Genomic DNA, 21,748 nt, shown 5'->3' on the forward strand with positions numbered 1-21,748 from the left:
TGGGCTGCTGCAAATATCTATTTCACTACTTCTCCTTTCTACTCAATGCAGCACATGATTATTATGAGGTAGGATCAGAGATGTTGTCTGCTCTCCACCTTCTCGTTCCCCCGCTCTCCCTCAGAGTATCTCTACATCTCTCCCTCCCCATTTCCCCCCGATCCCTTCCTTTTCCACGGTAAACAGACAAATGAATAATTTAATCAGGATCGATTCGTTTGTTTCGGGCTCAAATGTCAGGGTGTCACTTGATCGCTCCCCACCCCTCCGACACCCGCCCTCTCCACCTCCTCATTACTCCCCGGTGCCAAACAACAGGCTTTCCTCCCTTTAGTGATGATGAGGAGGAGGAGGATGCCCGCTCATTACCGAAATGTGTTTATCGGAGGGCGCGCTGTGTGGTTTTAACACTTATCTGTGTGTTTCATGATTGTTTGCTGTCTCTGTGCGTCTTTGTTCTTCCCGCTGTGTGTTTTACTATGACTGCATTTTGACTTTGGGTGTGTGTTTTTTACTCAGATACGACTGAATGTGTGTGTGTGCGTCCATTCTGACCCGTACACTGCTAGCACTGCGGCGTGAAGACCAGTCACCGTGTTGCGACTTTCTTTCTCTTCCTCTGCTCACAGAGGAGTGAAAGCCTGGCAGACAGGGGGTGGACGGAGGGAACGAAGTAAAACAAACAAGGGAGAGAAGAAAATAAAGCAGGCAGATGAGTGATGTTAAGATGAGAGGGAGGGGGAGAGAGGGATGACGGAGGAAAGCAGCAGGGGAAGTCTGGAAGAGAAAAAAGTAAGGAAAACAAGTGATTGTCAGAGGAACGAAGGGGGGGGGGGGCATGCAGAGCAGGAGAGGAGATTGAAAGAAAACATTTACAGAAAATATGGAAAAAAAGAATGTAAATGTGACATAGGCTAAGAAAAGCCTGAGGTGCACTTGCAGCATTACTGCATCAAACAAAACAACATGTTTCTGGAGAAAATCAAGAACATTAAATGCCAGCATCTGATTAAACTATGAATAATATACAATTTATTCAAAATATTGTATGATTGGTGCCTTTCCAGTAAATTATTCACACACTGTTAATATTTGTTGAAGGCCACATGAAGGCAGAAGAAAACTAGAGCTACACGCAGATGTAGAGAAACCACAACGGCCACGATGTAACTATTACATTTGTGCTATCTCAAGGACTAAGAGATGTTATATCAATAGTCTGCATTCATGCTTTGGGATCTCGTACGTTTGTAATATCAGTGAGGACAGGACCGTCACAGTTTGGTTTATTTCTGGATGTTAAGTTTAAGTAGGTGGCTCTAACTTGTCTGTCGACGATTAGAGACGATTTTCTTTCAGATGTTTGAGAGTTCTTCAGAAAAACGTCAGAGTCCTTCTATGAAGTGGATGTTGACGTAGCAAGAGTTGAATCCCCGAATTCCCAGTCACTTTGTGGGACTAAACACAAAAACACAGATTCATTCATTTGCAAATGTGGCTAATTATTACTCTGAGGCTAAATACTGGAGTGAATGAGTGAAAGACTGGCAGCAGGTCAGAAATCTCCAAACATGGAGCAGCGGAGTGAGAGTGGAGGGGGAGGGTGAAAACAAACGGCAGTGAGTGATGGATAGAAGATAATAAGGTAATAAAAAGAGGGAAAGTTAAGTTGTTCCTCTCTCTCTCTCTCTCTCTCTCTCTCTCTCTCTCTCTCTCTCTCTCTCTCTCTCTGTGTTAGGGGGGGTACAATAGCCCCTGTGTTATCTGCTATGGGTTGTGAGGGCAGAGGGGGCAGCTGGTTCACATTACCATGGTGCACGGAGATGGCAGCCAGCTGCACTACAGCTCAGAAGTAGTTTGCCCTCTCCCCACTGCGCACACACACACACACACACACACACACACACACACACACACACACACACACACACACACACACACACACACGCATTGTTAGTCTGTCAGGAAATGCTGGATATTGCTGCTCTGGGTTCATTCATGAGTCGACCTGGCTACGAGCTGTGCTGCAGTGCCCAGGTGACTGGAGGCGGCCTCGTGGGACCTTATTAGTGACAAACACACACTCAGTTTGTGTCTAGATTTGGGACATGGGACATAGCGATTCCACCAAAGTAAGACTTTTGTGGCAAAAAATAATTTATTTGTGAGAAATAACTTTCGGGAACTTCATCGTTAAGTGTCTCTTAAATACTGAGAATCATGTCTGATGTCTTTTTATCAAAATATGTATTTTTAATATGTTAAAATGCCGATAAATGAGGGAAAAAAATATAAGGGTACAATGTTAATGCTATGTTTTTCTGCTGTATTGCCCAAATCTGCTGCAGACAAATGATTCTTGACAAATCTGGAAACATCTACTGACTTTAAACATTTACTTGTTGACTCTCCATCTTTTCATTTAGTGCCATTGTCTCTAATTTACCTGAGAGGCTGTCTGCGATCATGGCAGCAAACACTGGGCAGAAATATGGGATGAGCGGGTTATAGAAAACTGATTAATTTTCACAGTAATCGTTAAGCTGCTCTGTGTGTCGTGTGTGTGTGTGTGTGTGTGTGTGTGTGTGTGTGTGTGTGTGTGTGTGTGTGTGTGTGTGTGTGTGTGTGTGTGTGTGTGTGTGTGTGTGTGTGTGTATGCAGACATACAAGGGATAAGTGAATGGGTAGTATGTACTTAGACTCATTGCATAAGCCAGAGAATATACTCATATTTGCTCATGTGTGGCCATTCACATTAGTGCACGTGATATTAGAAGCCATACTCGTGCACACTCTCACACACCAAGTCTCCAGAGAAGACAGAGGAGGGGTGGGTTGACCAGATGGAGTAGCCTCCTTCTTGCTGAGCGAGCTTGACGACAGCTGAACAGCTTGAAGTGTACCGGAGTGGCCGGCCACAAACACACACACATATCACAGACACGTGTGCGGTTTACGTGTACACACAAACACACTGGCTCATTACCTCACACATTCATATTCCTGTTGACTTGTAACGCAGAGACATGGACGGTCATGCTCACATGTGTGCATTCATGTAGACGAGCCATGAGACAAAACACTCCTTAACACGTTCCGTCAGACAAGACCCTCAATCAGGCCCTATTTACATATAATCAAGAGCTATAGTATCACTGGTTAGCTGCTCTCAAACTGGCTGAGAACCTAAAAACGTGTCGTTTCCGATGATGACCACTTTCCTCCTTCTCCCACTCTGCCTCTCTTCATTCTCACCTCTCCTCTCTACCTTCGATTCCTCCCTCGCTACGAGTCGTGACTCTCCAGTCAGCCTATTCCCTTAGCTGTGATTAGGGGCTTTGGATTCCAGCCTGCATGCATTTCAAGGCCCGAAGGCTTTGGAAAAACCAGCCGCCGCAATTCAATCCAATAAAAAGCGGCGAGTGAAGGTGATCCAAATAAGCAAAGCGAGAAAGCGGACGAGTTGTACGCAACTCTTATGGTGAATAAGCAAAACAAAAAGAAACATAAAAAGCGAGGGGAAAATAACTGGCCTCTTGCTTGAATGGAAGCCAACACTCTGCCTATTGCCAAGAAGATGAGCAGCCGGGCTTGGAAGCCATCTTTTTTTACACTCCTTCAATTTGTGCACTCTGTCTCTATATTCCCATGAATAATCACTGTGGTGTATGTGTCGTTGAAACCCTTTAATATTTCTCCACTCTGTTCTTACATTTGCCTCCCTGGTGTTTTGACTTTGTGGTATCGACAAGCCTCAAGCAGCGACTTGTCACGCCGTGCTTTCATCATGTAGCTACTTCAGAAGCCAAGAGGGTGCATGCTTTCATTCCATCTCTTGCACAGCATTGCATCTACAAATTTCTAGGGATGGATCATGATTTCCAAATGTATAAATCATAATTATGTTAAGTAGCTCCCAGTGAATGTTAAATAGTGTTTTTGCTTGAAATTTCCATCCCTTCTGATTTTTGCCGTGTTCCTACCTTGATTTGGGAATCGGAGGATGTGTTAAACAAGTTCATCGTCATTCATCTACAAAGGAGTTCATCACAAGCATGTTTCTAAAGACTGAGTAGATAAAAACTTTCTAGGTCTAACTGATCAATTAAATGAAGAACGAAATAAAACTTACAATAGAAAAAACTGAAATAAAATAGCAATAGCTAGGGAGACAAGAGCCCACCCGAAGTCTTGGTCATTTTAATCATTGAAGTATGATTCAACTAGGACCACTTTAGAAATTGACCAACGTATATTCTATCTCAGTGGGCAAACTGTAAATTGAAATGTGTTGACATAGTCCTGATCTCAAACAAGTTATTTTCTGCCTCCCCCAAATCCAGGTGAGCTTGTTGCCTCCTGTCAGACTGAATTTGTAGACATTTGCTATGAAATGGCCATAAAGGAGGATACTCAACCAGTTATGTTGATGATTTCTTGGCACCACAGAAAATGGCCTCTAGATGGGCTCATAAATGACAAAACAATACAAGAAACAATTTTGTGTCTTCTCTTGGGGAACATGCTGCGGCTCGGCATCTCCCACAGTTTCGAGTTACTACCTCCCGATAGCTCCCAGAGGGAGAATCAAAAGAGGAGAATGGGAAGATATTGCCCCAAAAAAATCCTGAGAACACAATGGGTGGCACCAGTGGCCAAAAAGCAAGGGAAGAAGTCCAAATAAAAAATACAAGTGAGACCAGTCCAAAGATATCTGTCTCAAGACTTGACTTGAGACTGAGACCAGGCTTGGGCCTGGATCTGGAATACGTTATAAAAACAAAACCATGGTAATCCATGACTGGATTACAACAGTCAAACATGGTGTAGAGCTTTTTCCATCCAATGCAGAGCAGTTGGGACGAGCTTATGTTGTTTCCTTCTGGTTGGTACAATGTAAATCACTGAAACTGACTGGATTCAGTGGCAGGAGGAATTGCTGTTGCCGCCAAAGTGCTCTTGAGCTAAGTGCTTGAAGCCTATTCTGCTGCATGAAGCAGACTGGCTCTATGAAGACTTCCCTTTCTCATGGTCCGTCTGCCTCTCCCTCCCCCTCAGAGCATAAATTGTTCCTCAGGTCACTGGGACTGACACTGGCTCAGTAGCCTTGGCTGCGGCCAGTATGATACATTCATCTGTCTCCATTAGGTCTATGGCTTAGTCATCCGCCTGTCAGCCTCGTCCGTTGATCAGACTCATCCGCAGTGGCTGTGGTTTGTCCTGGTGTCTGAGTGCGTGTGATTGTGTGTGAAGGAACAGGGGTGTGGTCTCCTATCACTCGTGCCTTATTCTCTTATTATGAGATTTCATATTTTTCACCCTCTCGCTCCGTGCAGCGTGACTCACAGCACAACAACACACAGTGTGGCAGTTCAAAGCTGTAAAATGACAAACACAAAGCGGGAAAAAAAAGTTGCAGGACTTAAAAGCCCCCCCACCCACTCCACTACCATTTAAAAATCAGCGTGGGTACTGCAGGCAGGGAAACAAACAAACCCGATACCACCCACCCCATCGCGACTGCTGTTTTTAATACCGCAGAATAAATTTGCTTTTCTGTTTGGCTCCCTTAAAAATCTGACATTTTATATGCGTGCCATAGTAAGTGTTTGACTCATCCACACACATATAAGGTGTACGAGCAGTGGTGTTAAATCAGGCCGGGGAGCTGGCGGTGCCCTGCTGTGAAGGAATGTGTGGTGTAGAAAAGAAAAAAAGAGGATTTAAAGAGGTTTACCAGCTGTCCGACCTCCCACCTTTGACCCCAGCAGACACCACTCCACCCCCCCCCCACCTCCCATCCCTGCCCGGGCCCTTCTGAAATTCATTCTCAAGTCAACAGCACAAAAAAAAGGTGTTAGGGTACGTGTGGGGTTTAACAGGACGGTGGTGGTGGGTTGTTGGTCCTAGTGAAAGGGTCACTGGGAGGAGGGGGGGCGCTCAAAAAGAAGTAATTGCTGACTTTGCACACACACTGAAGCGAGTGTGTGTGTGTGAGAGAGACATTGAGAAGCCACACATGTGCGGCCACTGTAAGCACCTCCTTTTTTAACAAAAATAAAAGTGTGTGCGCGGGTTTAATGGAGACTCCACTGAGTTATCATCACCGCCTTTCTCCTGGCCTTCACCCATGTGCCCGCCCCCCCGACCGGTGTCCACAATACCCCTCTGTCTGCCACACAAACAAACTCTTTATTCCAGCGAGTGGGAGGAAAGGCAGGCAAACGGTTAACACTGGCTCTGTGTTTCAATAATTTATTGCGGAGGGATGCATTAATATGGATCATGCCACATTATTACCTCCCACTGGACACCCCCATGTACAGCATCTCCCCACCGCTGGCTAAACGCTCAAGAGGTCACATGGGGCGGCTTGAGTGTTCAGCCAAAGGACACGGGGCTTTTCACGCTGGTCCGATGGTTATCTGAAAACAGTGAGGGGGGACTTTTGCGGGAAATTGTTCAGCGCGGAACTTCCAACAAAACAGTGGCTCAAATTGTCTGACTGTCTGTTCTTTGTGTTGGTCTGTAATTTAATTTCACTTCAATTAACGATTAATTTGAAATCTGAAATGCTGTCACATGCAAAGCTACATTGTGATGATGCCACTGTCCATGGTGACCTGATTTTTCTGTTTTTCCCCGATAAAGATTTGCCTTCACCATGAAACTTAATTATCGCAGACAGATTAGGATTAGATTAGGATTATAATTTGTCTTTGTGTGCCAGATACAAAAGTCGCATTTCCCCCATTAAATGTGTTGCACATATTCTTTAGCTTATAGGGTTGTGTTTCAGCCATTTCTGCTTCTATCTTGAATAGTTTTGACCTCCGCAAAGTAGGTCTTTTGTCAATATGATTAAGCAAAACCTACTCAACAAATTTTCACGAATGAAATGTTTGTCGAACTTTCATTAACAGTGAAATAGGGCATTTTTTTTACATTTTCCCAGATTTCCCAGGGAATAATTCATGGATATTGATGAAAGAAATCAAGCACATCTCTGGTAGTGATCTCTATGTGTGTTCACTTTGTTATGGCTTGATAGAATTTAAGGGGATTGTTGGGCCTTGACAGAGGCAGAGTGCCATCCTAGTGTTCTATCAGTGTTCCTCTTTCTTCCTTCTACATTGTTTTGTTTCCTGCGTCAGATCACACTGGAAAGCAGGGGTTTCGCTTCTGTGTTGAAAGTGTCACACTTGCTGCTGTCTGTTCCTCATATCTTTTTAAAGTGGCTGTAAAGAACAGTTGTCTTTCCCAGGCTTTCGGGGTTAGCGTTGGTGCCGGTGGTGCATGGAACTGTGATGTGTGGACTGACAGGCAGAAAGACGGAGTGCGGTTCAACGGTGCCATCTGTCTCTGCTCTTTACAATGCTGTGTGATTGACAGGGGTTCAGGCACTCCCCTAACCTCCAGCCCAAACAGGCTGTAACCACAGCCTGCTGCACATGGAGTCGCACAACTCTTAATTGCTATGTTCGTATGTTTGTCTTCTTTCTTGTACACTGAACCATGTAATCAGATGCTGCTTAATTACTTTAATCAAGTGAAAAGAAAATGCAGCAATTCAATATCATTTTGAACATAAGTGCAGAGACGTACTAACTAAAATATTACACGAAAGCAGCTTAATCCGTAGTGGCAGCAGTGGGAGTACCTGTTTAAGGTTGAGTGATGTCCAATTTGGTGTCTGGTGGGTGTCTGCTAAAGTAACTGTTGGTTTAATGATGGTGGGAATTTAAAATTTCTCCTGGAGTAATTGTCCTGCTCACTCCTCTTTTATTCAATAATCAGATGATAGCACAAAGGTGTTCAAATTAAAGTGCTCCTTCCCTAATCCCTCATGGAGAAAAGTTCAGTCTTAAAAACTCCGGCTACTGAAGTGAGGCTTCTAAATACCACTTTGTCTGCTGATGGGCTTTGGCCCAGTTTCAGGAGCAAAGTACCAAGATTACCTCTATTTTCAATTAATTCCCTGAAAAAAAAAAAAGAGGCTGAAAAAGATGACCACCCTTGATGAAAAGCAGGCTTCGTAGGAACAGAGCCAATAGAGTCTGCCCCACGTGTGCGAGTGTGTGTCTCACATCAGTGGGTCTTTGTGCCTTTGTGTGTGAATACGCAAGATTGTATGACCCCCCGCACTTCTCTATCTGGAGATGTACAGGATTAATCAAAAAGCTGCTAGGACAAAAGACGAGAAAAGAGATTTGAACCTTGAAAAAGCAGCTCTTCTTCGGCAATGGCTGCGGCCTTGTGTTATATTTAACTGAATGATCACCGTCAAAGCAGGTGAGACTAGTATTTTGAAACCTGAGTTTGAAAAGGCACAAAATGGACCTCATTTATTGCAAATGGCCATTAGCTGAGGGCCCTGTTAAAATGAATAAATGAATGATTCTAAAATACAGATTTAGGTGGTTGAGCTCCGTGCTGGTGCAGCTTCAGGGTTTTGAGTCCAGCCGCCACACTTTATTTGCCTTGGCTCAATTACTGCAAGTCACTTGTATGGTTTCAGAAAGAAAGCTGCAACCCGCCATCACCACAGGCCAAACAGCCAATTACATACGTGCAGGTTTAGAACAGGCACTGATTAAAATGACAAATGAAATTTCAACTTTTAAAGCAAACTGCCAAAGTTGGGTCCAGTTTCAGTCGTCTTGTTGTGGAGGTGTCACAGCTTTCCAAATGTTATGCATCTCGTTTTGGAAATGAAATTTCTCAAACCACACAGCAAATGTTACACGGTGAGCCCTGCCAATTACACAGAGGAGTTTTGGAGACGTTTTCTAAGCACCCCGGTCTGCCAGTCTTTCCTTCCTCCGCCTCCTCTTCGATCACTTAGAATAATCTCATTCCCCACCAGCCGCATCCCATTTCCAGAATGAATATGAAGCGTTCTTTCCCAGCTGTCCCAGCCGCCCTTCAAAAACTTCTCTCCCCCCCCCTCTTCCCTCATGTGGCAATTTTTAAAGGGCGTTCAAGCCTCTGGCCAGGCAGTGGGATGTTTGTCTGGCTCTATCGGCGGAGAGCCAAACACTGATGTCACCAATGCAACCCCTCCTCTACCTCGTTCTACACAGCAGTCTCCCTCGCCCACACACACACATACACTCCACTTCCTTAACCAACTGCCCCTTTGTTGTCAAGGACTGTCTCACACCCCCCACTTTGCCCCACTCCCTCCCGGGCTCCCAACTGTGACCTGTACTGTGTCCAGTAATTAAATGTCTCTCTCATATATAATAAGTAACAGCACCCTCCCTTCCCAGACTCCACCTAGCCAAGGTGATGGCCAGCACAGACAGCGCCACCTGTAACCTTTGGCCTGTATGATTGTTGTCAGCCGGCGCAACAGGCCAAGAGAGGCAGAAAATAAAAATAACTGTTCCTCTCTCTGTGCGTGCGGTTTGTGTGGATTTCGTCTGACAACTTGTGGCGTCACAGTGTGGCGAGGTTACACAGGAGACAGATAGTGTGTCACCCCTCACTGGTAAACAAAATGGCTGTGCAATAAAGTCCACATTTAGGAGGTCAGCTTGCCGCCCAAGCATCCCAGCTGCCAATCTGTTCGCCCCCCACTGCACGACCCTGGCGCTTGCTTCTGTGCACTCAACCTCAACCGAGGTGGATTTCAGCTAAAAGCCTCACAGCCCTGAGTGTTTCATTGGAAGGACAGTGCAGCCTCATAATGTTTAGAGTAAACCCATTTCCCACCGATCACACTCAGGGCAGCACCTGCAGAAAAACAAAAGGTTGAAGATTCAGTGGGCTCCAGATAATTTGGTCTCGAATCTTTTGTAAACATCAATTTCTTTTTGAAATTAGTTTGACACAACAGTCTCGTTTTTTTCTGTCCAACAAGCTGTGAAAGCTGCCTTAACACCGATCAGACAAATCACAGAACACCGATGACTCTGAGCTTTATCAATTTTGAAAGCAAAGTCTCGAGGTGATTCAGGAGTTTATGAGTAAGCCACAAACTGCTGTACTTTGAAGTCAACTCTCATTTCACAAGAGAAGTTAGCAACTTCTAAATTAAAAGAAAAAAACTTCAGGTGATTTTCAACAGTGCTTCGGAGCAAAAAAATCTCATTTTAAAGCAAACTTGGAGCTCAATAAGATTCAGAGAAGGGCTGTGGTGATCCCAGGGGGGAGCAGATGGCTGACACAAGGTGTCTCAGTGGTGTCGAGCCCCATTTCTGGAGGTTGGGAACAGTTGAGGGCGGAGACTCATGGGAAACCTACTCCAAGGAGAGGAGGCTAAGGCAGTGTGCAGTCTCCTAATGACGCCATGGCAGCTCAGTTCTCCCTACCTGTGCAAACAGCTTTCACTTGAGGCAAAAAAGGGTGCTCATGCATTGCCTTATAGACAATACAGTATATTTCACATTTATGCTCTGGAGTTGTAAGCATGACGATCTAAATATCAGTCAAGGTTGTTTTCAGGGCTGCACAGTGGCCTTGAATACATTTCAAGGCCAAAGGCATGTGAGTCACATGGCCACTCTGATTTGACCATAATTGAAAACATTGGTGTCTCTGAAAAACCTTGCATCCATCTGTTACGCACAGCTACTTAAACCTTCAGCATTTTAAATATGTTTAATAATGGAGTAATTGAACCCTTTCAACTTAATGTTCAAACATGCACGGTCACAGAAATATGTGTTGTCTGATCTCTGCACATCTTACTACCTGTTGCATGATGAGTGTGAAGGTTATTCTACTGTTGCTTTTAATGTAAGTCAAAGCTAATGTCACTGAAACTATCTTGAACACATTAGCCTCACGTGAGCTCTTCAGCTTTCACTGAGGATTCCCTCCACATGGTGGTTAATGACAGGTGCGCCTTGTTTCAAATTCCTTTGACACCGATCTCTCAGGAAGGAACCGATGGCAACGAGCGAGGAGAGCAGGGATGTGGAGACACACTGGAGCATTTACATAATAGTCCTGCAGTTCCATGCAAATGCATGTGATTCCCCACCAAACATCTGCAATGCAAGCATAGTTTAGTATGCATGAGTTGAAGGGAGGGAGGGAGGGGGAGGAAATGAGGGAGAGCAAGCAGAGAGGTTAGATGGAGAAAAACGAACACAGAGATGGGAGGATTTGAAGGACAACTAGACTGATCAGGTGGATATATTTAGAAGCTAAACACACCGTCACTCGCTCAGCCTGTGCACGCCCGCACACACACACACACACACACACACACACACACACACACACACACACACACACACACACACACACACACACACACACATCCATCTTCGTCTTTATTCACCTCTATGTCTTACCATTTACATAGCTTTTCCTTATCACAGGACAGGGTACTTTGAGTTTTTCTATTTATTCATCGTAGAAAGCTGAGAAATTTGCAGGGAGAGACGGAGAGAGAGAAAGAGAGAGAGAGGGAGAGAGGGGGGAGGCAAACCTTACCAATGACACATGGAATCAATACCGTTAGGATTTCAGCATGGTGAAAAACAGATGGTTGCTGTAGACTACTTTTATAGCTATAGCTGAGGTTCAGGCGTGTGCATGTGTGTCTGGATATACCTCTGCTCCTCACGCATGCACGCACACACACATACACACACACACACACACACACACACACACACACACACACACACACACACACACACACACACACACACAAACTTGCGCTCAGGCACAAAAACAAATAAATTATAGAGACACTTAAATGACTTCTTACACACTCACATACCAAATGCACACATAAAAGTCCAAAGAAACAGAGCAATATAAAACCATGTGCACACATCAGTAAAACATATATGCAAATACAAACAACAACTACAAATATAAAATAATACATGCACATATTGTTTCTGCACATGAATATATGCACACACGTCTCACACATGTATAAATGACTACTAATAAAAATGTGCACACAAACACAATATTGTTCACAGAGGCACTAAGATACAAGCACAAACAGTGACACATACAGTACAATCTTAGTCATAACACAAAATCATGTGACACACACACACACAGGCACACACGCACCAATAGAATAAACGGACCTGGATCTTACATCTTTGTGTTGTCGGTCTTCTGTAGGGTATGAATCAATGAAAGGCAGTAAACTGATTGAGGTAAAAGCCTGTAACTCGGGGCTGACACATAAAAACTTCATTTAAGATGAAAGACTGCAGAGGGAGAGACTGCAGCTGAAGGCTGAACATAAACAGCAGATAGCAGAGTTTAGAGACGGCCGTGAGAAAGACAGTGCTGGCTGGGACATTAGTGTTTTTCCATCATTGTTCAACAGAAAAATAAACAATTGACTCATTCCTTCTTCTTATGAGTCAAGAGTTTATGAGAAAGTCTGATTTCATGTCGTACAAACATGTTGTCAAATATACACAATATTTTCAAGACAATTAAATTAGTCTCCTCTTGTGACCACATCATTTCTCAGGGAACGCTCCATTGTCAGATCCATCTCCTGCTCGGCATTAATGTTTCAGTGTGTTTCTGTTTGTCGAAGAGTTGTAGGAACTGGAGCCTGTCTTGCTCCCCTGAAACAGGCACATAGAAAAATACATATACACAGCAACCAGACAATGACTGCAGTTTGTGCAAAGGTCGGTCAGAACACTGAGGCTCTACTGTATATTTGCTGTAATATGTGGCTACAAGTAGCAGCTATCTTTATGTATGCAATTTCTATTTAACCAAAACAACAATTCCTAACATGCTACACACATCCTTTTTTTTCATTCAGTTCTCCTTTTGATACAAACTGCTTCAAGCCCCTTATTTAAAGTTCGATGTTCCCCATTTTCAAGACTGTGCAAACATGTGAAAATACATTTAACTGTGGTCTGCAACATAATATATATTTTTTCCATGGGTTGATCAAAATGGTCACAATTACAATATTTTCAGTTTTCTTCTGGAAACAGTTGTGCCATCCTCTTAAACCCAACTTCCCTAAAGTAATTACCAACTTATTTGATTCTTAATGATGCAAATTTGCCAAAGTGACCCCCACATAAGTGGCATTAGTGATATATTAGAGTTATTAAACAACCTCTGTCAGGCTTTTGTTATGGGTATTGAACTAGAACACTTTTCAATTAGGGGAGTCTGTTGCAAATTATGTCCCAGTTTTAAGAAAATTAACCTGCACAGGCCATGGCTCATTTCGTTTCCCCCATTTCTCTTTACAGAACAATAATAGTTGTCCTTGACTAGTCTCGGATCGACATAAGCTGCTGAAGTCCTAGAAGATGAAGCAAAGTCAGCCAGATTTAAAGCAAGCCTTGTGTGGCTGTAAATATTAAACACTAATTTATTATTATTGTGATTTGGCCAAGTAGCAGTAACAGTAGAAGTATGAAATTGTGTTGTAGTTTAAGAGATTTTTTTGGTTTGTATCCCGTGAATGTGTTGGGAATTTTCTTGGGAAGTGGAAATCTATTTCAGCGACTGTGGGCTTTTCCTCAGACAGTTTGCCACAACCATCCCAGTGTTCCAAACAGGGTGGAGAGGCAGAACCCGTCCCAGGAGACTCAACAACATGTCTGTAAACAGGGCTTGTCGGAGTCCTGGAGCCCAAAAATTAGATGTTGCTGAGGCACCCACTCTAACCAGAGAAAAGACTAAAACCAAACAATGCACAAAAATCACACCCCCGTAGGAAAGTCCAACTTTTCTTTGGGTCTGCACGAACACAGAAAATATTCTTTTTGAAGTCATAGACATCAAACAAACGGTTTTGAATCATCAAGCTCTACTAAATTGAAGTCCTTTCAACTGTGCGTGAAGTGCTCTTGCTGTTCACCTCATAAAAGGGATTATTAATGTGGCCCCTCGGGTCATGAGTTGTTGTTTCTGCTCACGAACACAACTTCACATATTGACTTCAAGTGTTTCGGAACAAATGTAAAAGTACAGTGTGTATGAGGGGATGGACATAGTTTGGTCATTTGATGTCATTGGTCTCGTATCATGCAATCCTATTACCTGTATCTTCAATCACTTCTTCCTTTTAATTTTTTCTTCATATGGAGTGTGTGTGTGTGTGTGTGTGTGTGTGTGTGTGTGTGTGTGTGTGTGTGTGTGTGTGTGTGTGTGGGCGTGTCGTCACACTCTTATCTATTCTTGTTCTCATTTTATGCTTATGATGGAAATTCCCTCTCTTCTTCCCTTCGCTTCCTTCCTCAGTTTCACTATTAAAATGCATTAGTATCAATATTGCATGGGGGAACGAGCTGAATTTAAAGCTTGACCATGTCAAAGTGGGAGTCCCTGATAGCCAGTGACTGCCACCACTCAGTGGAAAATGGTGGAACCAGAGATGTTCCGTTTGCACAGGAAGAAAAAGTGCTAGCTTTGGATAATAGTTATTGTTGACCAGTGGGAATAAAGAGTTATATAGAGTAACTCTATATAGAGTTTGAATAGAATAGAATTGGACTCAGCAGGGGGTCTTTTTAGGGGGTTTAAGATTCCAACACAAAGAATGCATTGTAATGTTATTGAAGTATGAGTGTTCATGACTAGTACCCAAAGTGTAACCAAAGCTTGATTTCCCTTTGAAATTAGCAATTTGTCGCCCTCATCCTATTCTCACACTGAAATCTGCAAGAGGAAACCATTAGCAGCTTTCTCTCGGCCACTGCTCATACTGTTAGCGCTGCTGAAGTAGTGGTGAGGGTTTATCAATCGATTGGCCTCTGTGCTAGCATTGTCGGAATACGAAAGACTGCCCATATAGGGAAGTGAGGAATGCTTTTAGCAAGTGTTAGCAGGTTTTCCCATGGAGGCGCTAACAGCAGGAGAAACATGCTGCTCTTCCCATGTCATGCCTTACTGTTGAGCCAAGGACTGCTTTAGCAACACGTTGGCAGCTCTCTTTGGATCTGCATTCACTGTTCAGGTTCAAATGTTACTAAGATGAGGTTTTAGCTTTCTAAATCCATCGGGATGAGTACGTTGTAGATCATGTGTAGGCAGAAATGTTTATTTTTATGTAAACTCCATCTGTTATTCATCGTCTTATATCTACAGTTTAGAGCAAAAAGGCAGCACTGAGCTGTGTTGACACTTTCTGGTTAAACTGGAGCCCACACATGGCCCCAGGTGATGTTTGGCGAAGCCATTCAACAACAATAGCTGTTGTAATTGTGTTGTGAAGTTTGTATCGTAACTAGAGGTGGAGACAGAATGCCATGCCCCAAAGGGAGGGCCATAAATCAAAACCTAGACATCTTGTGAGCATAGATGGAGTAATTCCCCACAGGCATGGCAAGATTCCCTCTACCTACAACAATGTTTACAGTCGGAACAATAGGGGCATCGTTCATAAGTCCCCTAGACAATTTGATACCGCCCTATTCTGTCTATTCATGTTTCTGTATTTCCTTCACCTCTCCTTGGTGACATCACCTGCCCCGCAGGCCAAGAAAAAAAGAGAAAAACAGGCAAGGACACATATTGGTCACGTGCCTCAAGTATTGTGTTGAAAGATGAACTGAGCCCCTGAAAGACACCCACGCTTTTTTTTGGCATGATGTTGCCACAAAAGACTCTCTGTTGATCTCTTCCTTTGTGTTTTCAAGTGCTCGTGTCACATGCTCTTCAATTTCTTTCAGTTTGAAATTCTTATCAAAAAAAGGGTATGGAGGCCCGTAGCCTTACATGGTTAAACGTGCATTTGTGTCACATATAGAATTTTGCAGTGTGCATTTATGGTTTTATTTTAAGGATTCGTTCTGCCGTGTTTTTCATCTAGCCAGTAGCAGAGCCAGTAGCTGTGAAGGGTGGGGCGCTTGTATATGCCTGCTGTCTAAGGTGCTTGGTTACACTGCAATTAGCGGTGGTTTTCTGCCACAGTCACAAATGTACCCTTTAAAACCGCTGCATATATTAACCTTTCAACTCTTCTGTCAATTTAGCCTCTCGACATCGCTCAGAAAATCACACATTTTTTGAGTTCGCTGATTTTACTCATATTTCATTACATTGAATTAACGGGATTCAAGCTGGTTTAGATCAAAGTCAGTGGCCTGTTTCTACTCCTACTAAAATATGAATGAGATAACTGAGAACATGATGTAATCTAAAAGATATTTCATAAGTAATTAAGTAATTGAGATAGTTTTATGTGTAAATAGTGGCTACATCTGTCTGTACCACGGGTATAGTTGACCTTTTAAAGTTGTCCGTCGCTTTGTCTTAGCCCACGGGCGTCTGATCCTGATTGCATCCGAATGATGATTCCAGCTGTCTGTCACTTCGGAAGTACATTCGGTTCACATTACAGCCACTGACAGCCTTGTCAAAAGCAACTTGCAGCGGGTAAGCAGGTGAGGATATTATGAAGCATCCAGGGACCGTTTGAACGAGGCCGTTTCATGGATCAACACTTAAAGCGGTGCTGACACAATATTATCTTTCACCTCTAGGTTACCCAAAAGACAAGATGCTGTAGGGCAGACACGATAAACTGCACGCTGTCTGCACACTGTACCAACTGCTAACCACCCGGTGAGCAGGTAATTAATCTCACTTGTGGAGAGTCACCCTCACTTCTCAGCTGAGCCGTTTAGTGTCTTGCACAAGGACACTACAGCAGAGTTGACGCTTGCTGACACAGGGGTTCGAACCCGGGTCCTGTGATCTGAGTCCCCCTGAGATTCAAGAGTTTTGCTTTCTGCTGTGGTCTCCTGAAGCAAGACCCTGCACATTCCAAAGCTCACCTGAAGATAAGATAAGATGTATTTGTCACGTACAAAATTATACATTGTACAATTAGCAGTGAAATGTGTTGTTGTGCCTGCATCCAGTTTGAAGATAGTAAAATAAAAGACACAATATAAAAATAGCACACAATAATATTACAAAAAAAATATTAAAGGAAAAAATGCTATAAGAATTAATTTATTGCATTAATGTCATGGATCTCTCTCCGTTCCCCCCTTTTCTCTGTCTCTTGATTCTATTTTTAATTAATGAGTATGTTTAACCACTTGGTGATGATTCTGCTGAACCAAGTGTGTGTGTGTGTGTGTGTGTGTGTGTGTGTGTGTGTGTGTGTGTGTGTGTGTGTGCGTGTGCGCGTGCGTGCGTGGTGGGAGGCGCATCCAGTCCTTCGTAGCTCGGCGGATTAATGGCAATTCGACTAAAACAAAGAGACGGCAGATTGAATATCATTGGGCGCTTGTGTGTAATTACAAGGCAATGAGATAAGCAAATAACGACAAGATCGGGCGATTAGGGAGAAAAAAGAAAGAGCACAGCGTCTCCCCTGCTAATTAAGAGATGTGAAAAGATGCTGGTGGAGAGACGGAGAGAGGTCACAGGGTTTGGGTGTGTGACACTTTGCCTCATGTGGTTTCATCGACACCCTATTTCCTTCCATCCATTTATGTGTCAGGAGCAATGAAGGGTTGTGAAAAAAAGTAGAAAGGCCTCGTATGAATCACCTGTTGTGTCGATGTGGCCAGAACCACCAGCTTGTAACTCTGCTGTAAGTCGGCCTTTGAGTTCGAGTTCAATTTTATTTGGGCATTTCCTGTTGCAACAATCAAATTGATATGTTAAAATTCACAGAATATGCATGTTAACTTTTGATAAAGGGGTATTTTGATGCCCTGTCAATAATTTTATTATTAAACATATTATTTGCACATGCACCGACCACGTTTACAGCCCGTTGAAGTTGCTCATCTTATTTTCTCAAATTCATCCGCTCTTTTTTTGTCATACTTTTTAGATTTTTACCCGTAACTTATTTAAGCTGAACCTTCACTGAACTTGCCAGTAAAGTGTTCTTTTTTTACCCACACCCGTTTGAATGCTGTCATTCAGCTGAGCTGCCATTGTGCTGCAACTGCACAGTTGCATTATTTACATCAGGGTCCACTGGGAACTGGGTCCAGACAACAGAGAGGGATTCAGGAATCTCTCTTCTATCAGTGAGATCGCTGGAAGAACTAATGGCACTCAGTGAGGAATCAGAGGAACTTCCCTGATTGTAGTGTTATTTGCTTCACAGAGACATGGCGACAGGGAGATACAGGATCCCATCACCAGTGTTGACTCCTCTTCAGGGGAGAGGTGGTGGAGATGGTCCAGGAGAACACATGTGTATGTGGACTGGACCAGGATCTCTGCAGCTCTCTACAGGAAGGGCCAGGGTTGGCTCTTTCTCCTGTAGAGGTTCTGGTTCTCCTACATCTGTGACACCACGCTGCTGATGTTTTATGGGTCTGTGGAGTGCCATGTTGAGGGCGCCTGACACCAACAGGCTAAAAGAAAAATGATTCAGAACTCCGGCTCAGTCCTGCGGGTGGAGTTGGAGCCTCTCTGTGTAGTTGTGGAAAAAAGAGGATATTTGTAAAACTCTCCATCATGGACAGACTATCCCTCCCTCTCTACAGTGCTGGTTTGACAGAGAAGCATGTTCAGCCACAGATTAAATGATTCAATCAGCACCAGACGAGGTCCTTCCTTCATGTGGCCATCCAGAAATAACATTCTTCCCTTTTCTGCTAATCTACATTATGCTGTTAAACTGCTGAAACCTTACTGTCGACCCACATTGCATTTTCCTTCATTTTACCGTGTTTCTACCTTGCTCGTAACTTTTTAATGTTTTGCACATTTAAACATTTTCTATTGACGTACTTTTTTCCATAGTCATTTTTTTGAATACTTCTCTCCCTTTAACTGTTTCAAGCTATTGAAACAAATACATTTCTGACGGGGATCATTTTAGTTTCTCTGGTTCTGAAAGTACAGTGCAACAAAGATCTGTTCAACTATGAAAGTGAATTTGGGTTTTGTTGAATCACAGAATCATGTTGTCGATATATAATTTTTAATTTGGCGACAAAGAGATTCATGTTTTTTTTCCCCCTCTGTCTTTTCGCAGAGTGCCAAGCCGTCCTGCGTGAAGACCCCGACCTTCCCCGCGCAGTTGGGGCCTCGGCTCTCCGGCCAGGTCAAGGATCAGTCCCATTCCCACCCCTCCCTGCCCCCAACCCCCTCTCCTACTGGAGCCAAGATGGCCACCGATGGTGCCCCTCGCCTCTCCTTGCCACTCCTGCTGCCTGTCACCACTCTGCTGCTATCACTGCTGCTCACCAGCGCCCACGCCTTATGTAAGTATCAATACATGAACTCGCTGTACACATCACTGATGACCTCTCAGGGTTCCCATGCTGCAGTGCCCTTTGAGGGGGGGGGCATCATTCATATCAGTTACACCGGTTGCAAACAGGCAACTGTTGCAGATGTGGAAAATGGACGTGTAAACTCGGTTTCTGCCTCAGATGTGACAATGACACCACAATGTTGAGAGCCAGTTTTTGCTGTAAGGCATTTATCTTACAATGCGTGAGCTCAAGGACACAAGAACATGTAGCTGCAGACGCTTGATCAGTCGTACCACAGATTGAACATGTTACTTTTCGGCCCTTCCCCAGACAATTTTTAAAATCAAGGACATCTGAAAATATTTAACGTTTCATTCACAATGTTTGTCTGTATAAATCTTACTCAAGAACTTCCCATGTTAGCAACAGAGGGACGTCAGTAGTCTCTTATCCCACCCTGTCAACTCCTGCTTAGGATTTGTTCTGCACCATTTCCCCGTTAAGATGGGCTTAGAGCAGAATTAGGGAGACAAAACAAAGAGGAGGCTCGGCAGAGAAGTAGAACGAGAGTGATGGCGAGGTGGGGAGGCTCCCCCATGGGTTTCTTTGTTTGTGAATCCTGCGTGTGTGTGTGTGTGTGTGTGTGTGTGTGTGTGTGTGTGTGTGTGTGTGTGTGTGTGTGTGTGTGTGTGGGTGTGTGTGTGAGTTAAAGGATTTTATACTGTACGTATGAAGTGGGGAAGGTGCAAGTCTGTGAATCATCGTGTGTCGGTGCCAAGTTCATGCTGGTTTGTTTGCACATCTGTTCGCTGATCCGACACTGCACACACATTATCTTTGGAAAGGCAGAACTATAACAGTGTCTCATTCTGATTGGATATATCTCGTTGAACCCCACCTCTCTGTCTCTGGTTGGATAAAATCAACAAATAACTAGTTCTTGGTCGAGCTTCTTCATAAAGGACTTAAATAACAAGCTACAGGATTTGTGCTAAAGTTATTTACACTTTATGTGCAAATATATTCGGAAAACACAAGCAGATATTAGCTTTATTCAGGCGTAAATAAACTGTTTTGCAAAAATATAATTAAATGACATTTAACCAAGAAGACGTGATCTAAATTTTGAGTCCGAGAATAGAAATAGCTGTAAAATTCCATTTGAAATATCAACTTCCAATCAGATATTTCATAATCTTTGATTTTCCTCATGTTGCAACAGAGCCGTCTACTTTTGATTGCACGGCGGTTTAAGTGTCTGGAAGCATAATTTAAGTGTCTTTCAGCTCAGCCGACTGAAAACATCTAAAATTGCGCTCCGACGTGTCAAACAGACGTCTTTGTTCTCTTTCTGTCTTTTGCCTATACGCTCATTTCTAAGTGAAGGGAAAGCAAAGGTGAAGAAGTTGCTCCTCTTAACTTGTTGCATGTCCTCGTCTTCACTTAACTCACCCACTATGTTAAGTTTTACTCCTGCGCTTGAATTTATTCACCGTCTGTGTTTGCTCACCCTGGTTTAAAGACATTCATCTTTGATGGAGATTAGCTTTCCCTCCCTCTCTCTCCCTCTCTCTCTCTCTCTCTCTCTCTCTCTCTCTCTCTCTCACACACACACACAAACATACAGTACAATACACTAACAGCGGGGTTCTCTCCCCATCTGTCAGCTTCTACCACTCTTTGTCTGCCCTGCCTGTGGATATGAACACTGTTTTTGTCGAGCTCTCTCACCGCGTCTATGCTCATATTCACATGTTTTTTTATTTTATATAATTTTGTTTTTTCCTTACCCCCCACCCCCCACCCCTCCTGACCACACACACATTCACACACAAACTATTACTCTTTTCTTTTTCTCGTCTCTTTTTGGGGCCACACAGTGATGCAGTTGCCTCACCACTATTTGTGGAACTATATGCACACACTCACACACACTCACCTTCTAGCCGTCTCTGATTGTGTTTTACACACACGCGCACACGCACGTGCACACGCGCACACAGCCGAGTGGTTCAGTTGTCCAATTATATTCACTCCCACCTGCTGGACGGGGAGGATAGGAGGGTGAGGAGGGTGTGGGGCGGGGCCAAGACACCACCCCCCCACCTTGTATCAACACTCTCCCTCTCCCTCTCTCTCTCCCTCTCCCTCTCTCTCTCATGCAGACACCCACACACAGTGGATGCCACTTTTTCTTTTTTGCAGAAATGCCCAGCTGAAAGCATGATGTCACCCCTTCCACTCACATCCCTCCCTCTCTCACTCTCTCACTCACTCTCTCTGCCCTTCATCCCTTTCCATTCACACTCATAAATCACAGTGAGAAGGAGACATTTTTAATCAAAAGAGAAAGAAAGATGGCTCAATAAATCCCACCACCCCAACCTCAATAATGCCTGCATGGCTCCCTGTTTGCATGTCTGTGTATGCCCCTGTTTGTCAGCATGTTTGCATAAAATTTGTGTGCAGGTGCACATACACACATGTGTGTGAGGCTGAATTATTCTCATGTGTGGAGCGTCACATGAGGTTTGTCATAGACGGTTATAGCATATTGATGAGCAAGTTGTAGATCCACAATATGTGTTGTAGCACAG

General features: G+C 43.7%; 1 protein-coding gene across 17 annotated transcripts in view; it reads left to right on the top strand.

Moving 5' to 3' along the window:
• The window catches only part of ptprsa (protein tyrosine phosphatase receptor type Sa), a 236,053-nt gene that overhangs the window by 89,197 nt on the left and 125,108 nt on the right, over positions 1-21,748 (top strand). For all 17 annotated transcript variants that reach the window (XM_035176120.2, XM_035176128.2, XM_035176122.2 and 14 more), the window contains one exon: positions 18,929-19,157. In XM_035176120.2, the coding sequence (XP_035032011.1) occupies positions 19,061-19,157 (97 nt within the window). In that variant the 5' untranslated portion in view covers positions 18,929-19,060. The remainder of the gene's footprint in view (positions 1-18,928; positions 19,158-21,748) is intronic.

This window comes from Hippoglossus stenolepis, chromosome 14 (genome assembly GCF_022539355.2).
Source record: "Hippoglossus stenolepis isolate QCI-W04-F060 chromosome 14, HSTE1.2, whole genome shotgun sequence".
NCBI lineage: Eukaryota > Metazoa > Chordata > Actinopteri > Pleuronectiformes > Pleuronectidae > Hippoglossus > Hippoglossus stenolepis.